At 44.7% G+C, this 4,105-nt stretch overlaps 1 protein-coding gene across 1 annotated transcript; it reads left to right on the forward strand.

Moving 5' to 3' along the window:
• Positions 1 to 2,791: 2,791 nt before the first annotated feature.
• On the forward strand, positions 2,792 to 3,655 carry LOC128739368 (uncharacterized). The gene has a single exon (XM_053834851.1). The coding sequence runs from the start codon at positions 2,792 to 2,794 to the stop codon at positions 3,653 to 3,655; it is 864 nt and encodes a 287-aa protein (XP_053690826.1).
• Positions 3,656 to 4,105: the final 450 nt, after the last annotated feature.

Here is a 4,105-nt window from a genome sequence, read left to right on the forward strand (position 1 = left end):
ATTTGGTTCACCTAGCGATTAGCATGTAACCCAACAACGGTAGGTATTCGTGCCTGAAAGGTACAAAAAAAAGGAAATCCAACTTTCCGAGCGCACTTCCTGTATGTGTGGTGCGCGATAAGGATAAACTCGTGCCGTAAGCCTTGCCTCGTGCCTTACGGGCCGATCAAAATTCGCGATAAATCGCTCGAAATGAGTATGGCTCTATGCATAAACATGCCAAATTGAATTCGATATGCTAATAGCGCGTGCTTAGACGCTGTACATAGCACCGAACACACGGGGCGGCAAACGCCGCCCGGTGAGGGTTGCACGATATATGCAAAGGATACGCGGCCACACCGACCACCCCTCACCCTCACACAATCAGCTGAAATGAAAACGATGTTAGGTGGCGAACAAAGCATGCCGTGCCATGGTTCGCCGGCTTGAAACCATAGGGATAAAAGTGCCTGGAATGACTACGGATCACGCAACGAAAATGTTTCGAAAATGTTCCGTGTTCCGGCTAAACACGAAATCAAGGAAGGCCTCTTTGAAATTTGCTCTTTTTTTTTGCTATAAAAGGTTGCTAGACCAAGCTGTGGCAAAATTTGATTGCAAAGGATCAGCTACCGTTGATTTGCGCAAATCTGGCTGGTGCTTAGTTTGATCCCAATAAGGGAACGATATCTGTGATAACATCAAATATCTGATAGATTAGAAACGAAAACAGAACACGCACTGTTAGGGTTAGGGTTGAGTTTGTTCGACTTTTCAAAGATTACAACAATCTACGGTGCAGTAGTTGTATTTGATGCTAAAGTAGGGGTGAAAATGTTTTCTAACACGCACAGAACATATTTGCCCATGCTCGTTAAGGGGACATTTCACCATAAACTTATTCTAAAATTCTTAATGTGCTATGAATTGCCGATAAGATTGAACTTCACAAAATGCCAGCTGACTGAACTTTAAAAAATGTCATTGTTGTACCTCCCTAAGCATACATACATCCAGCTAAGACAACAGAAGGTGCACCGACTGGCGCGGAAACGGAGTGCGGCGATAGAGATGACAAACTGAAAATGAAGTCCTTTCATCGCCGGTAGGAGCAGCCCGCGAGGCATAGAACCACCACGTAACATGTGGATGGATGGAAGGAAAAGAAAAACTGACTGACTGGGATATAATAAGATCCTGTTCTATATCGAAGCCAGCAAACCCCGGGCCCGGCGGCGGCAGCAGTGAACGGCATCAGGCATCTCGGCACCGGCCACTCACTCTACTTGGTTTGGTTGGCAAAGCGGATGGGATGGAGGTCAATGCACTTTCCGCGCGTGTATCCCTCGTTTGTATAGGTCGTTCATGCCTGTCTGTGGAATCTTCTATTCACCCTTGTTTAGGCTGCGTTGCGTATCCTGCCTGAAAACGATATTGTGTAGAATAAAGCGCCGAGCCATGCCGGGAAAGATCTCATTAAGATCCGTCGAACGTTTTTTTGGCAGCGCACGCAGTAGGCTAAGCTGACCCTCGTGTCTCGTGTCTGCATGACAGTTTTGCCTTCGCGCTGCATTCGACGTCAATTCTCAGCACACGAACCCTCGTGGAAAAAGGACATGGGACAGTAGGCGATGCACATGTTACCGAAACACGTTATCGACAAATATCAGTTATTTCATGTTACATAAGCAACAACAGTGAGATTTGAAAAGGCACCCTAAAATAAAGTAAATAGACGAAATTCAATTCATTTAATTATAGAATACCCTTTTAATTATATATTAGGTTTCCCAATTAAGACGAAAGTAAATTGTATGCGATTTGCGCTTTGAATAATGTCGCTCAAATCCAGAAATGTATGATTGATTTTAAGATACAATTTTAGGAAATAAAACTTCGATAATGCAATGGAGGCAATAAACACATTTTTACAAGAAAGCAAAAGTTTTTGGCAAAGAGGAACTAGAAACCATTCATTCCTTTCCTTGTAGATAAAAACCAAATTATAGACGGTTTTTTGACGTAGGACTACGTCTTACTTTAATAGGGTGGCATGCTGCGAAAACAAAAATGATCGTGATACGAAAGAGTGATAGATTTTGAACGACAATAGCTCAGTCAGTTCTGTACGGATTTTGCTGGTTTGCTTACCAATCGATGCAAAAAACGTGTGCCTATTCTGTGGTTACAACAAAAAGATGGATTTTTACAGCTAACTGCTGGAAGTTTTACATCAAATTGAACAATTTTAGTGAATTTAGATTAGCTTCCAGCCAATCACGTTTGAGCATTTTTGGGGTATGAAATCGATACATCCATTGCATTTATCAGGTAGCTGTGAGAGTAAAATCCATCGTTTTTATAACTTTTTAGTCTAATTATTGCCATGTTGTTGAATTGTGGATATTTAAGATCTCAAGATCTCACTTTTGGTTCAGTGTATTCGTCATTGAATGTTTTTGTGTCAAATCGCTCTAATATTTTTCGTTATTTTTTGCATGTTATTGCTTCTAAGCCGTCTTGTGAGATATATATAGTGAAAACTAATACGATTGCCAATTGCATCCCAGTTGTGTACTATCAATTTAGTGCTTAGTGATTTCAATTGCTTCAGCCTTCAGTTTGCTGAAAAGTGCGATCAAGTTTCTGTTTACTTTCGGCAACGCGTGATCTGACTAACCGTCACGAGCCGTCAATAGTACGTCGAAAAAGTCGAGACACATTAGCCGTCACCGGAACGTCCACGTAAAAAGCGTTAGAACGCTAAGTGCATATCCGTCACGGTTTTAAGCTTTTCATTTGTTTCAAAATGGAAAATGTATGCGAGCAATGCGCTAAACCGGTTCAAGCCGATGGGGATCATGTCAAGTGCATGGGTTTCTGTGACCAACTCGTGCACGCCAAATGCGCTAAAATGAACGCGGCTTTCTTGAAAGTTCTACGTGAACGTAAAAACTTGCTTTGGATGTGTGACGAGTGTGTCAAGCTTATAAAAATGACTCGCTTCAAAGGGGTAATGTCATCGGTGAGCTGCGCAGTCTCATCGATTGCTAGCAGCCATGGCGAAGCTGTTGGCGAATTGAAGCAAGCCATATTAGTCAACGGCCAACGCATAGAACAGCTTTCGAAGAGTGTTTCTGAAGCCGCCACTACGCCCCTTACGTCAAGATACGCGACTGCAGAACCGCCGAAAAAACGACGCCGCGAGGAGCGTATAATGGGCAGCAAACCACTTCTGGCCGGTACAAAATCTTCCACCTCGCAAACCGTGTTAACCGTTTCCCCTCCGAAAAAATTGTTTTGGCTTTACCTCTCCCGAATACGCCCCACTGTGAAGCCCGAAGCAATCCTTGAGCTTGTGCAAGATTGTCTGCAGAGCAGTGGTGATCCGATTAAGGTGATTCCACTGATAAAAAAAGATGCCGACCTGTACGCTATGAACTACATTTCGTTCAAAGTCGGTATGGACGAAAAGTACCGCGACATTGCGCTTGATACGGGTACATGGCCCCACGGCTTACTGTTCAGGGAATTTGAAGGCACCAGCGTAAAAAACTACTGGGCACCATCTATATCTCGAGTATCACCATCCACTCCACGAATAGAGATAACCCCAGCGAGCAATCCACCGTCATCCATCATAGATCCGGGACCGTTGGAAATAGGTTCCTAGACGCCGAATGCAGGACTGACAACCTTCCGTCGCCTAACTGGATGCCGGGATGCAACGATTTTAGTACTTTGGAAGCCCTCTACCCCTCCACCGCAGTCGAGCCACTGCCGCCAGCGTACAACAGTCGTCCCGGCCCTGCGTGTGAGTATGGGGAACAGGGCTTCCAGAACCTAACTCTTGGCAAGTATAAATCTTGTTCCTCTTTATGCTCTGCTGATGCGTACCGCGCTTTCAGGCCAACGACCTCTGGACCACTGGAAGACCATTTGCCTTTCGCCCCTATTTCTACACCAACGGAACGCACATCAAAAAGTTTGATGGAAACCCTCAACGCGCCCGCTCCACTCAAGCCTCGCTATCTCGTCGATCGTACAATCAGTTCCCGCCATCAAAGCCGTTCCGTTTCTGTGCGTGGTGTCGGCGATGAGGGTTTCCAACTTGCTTCCACAG

This window comes from Sabethes cyaneus, chromosome 3 (assembly GCF_943734655.1).
Source record: "Sabethes cyaneus chromosome 3, idSabCyanKW18_F2, whole genome shotgun sequence".
Lineage (NCBI taxonomy): Eukaryota > Metazoa > Arthropoda > Insecta > Diptera > Culicidae > Sabethes > Sabethes cyaneus.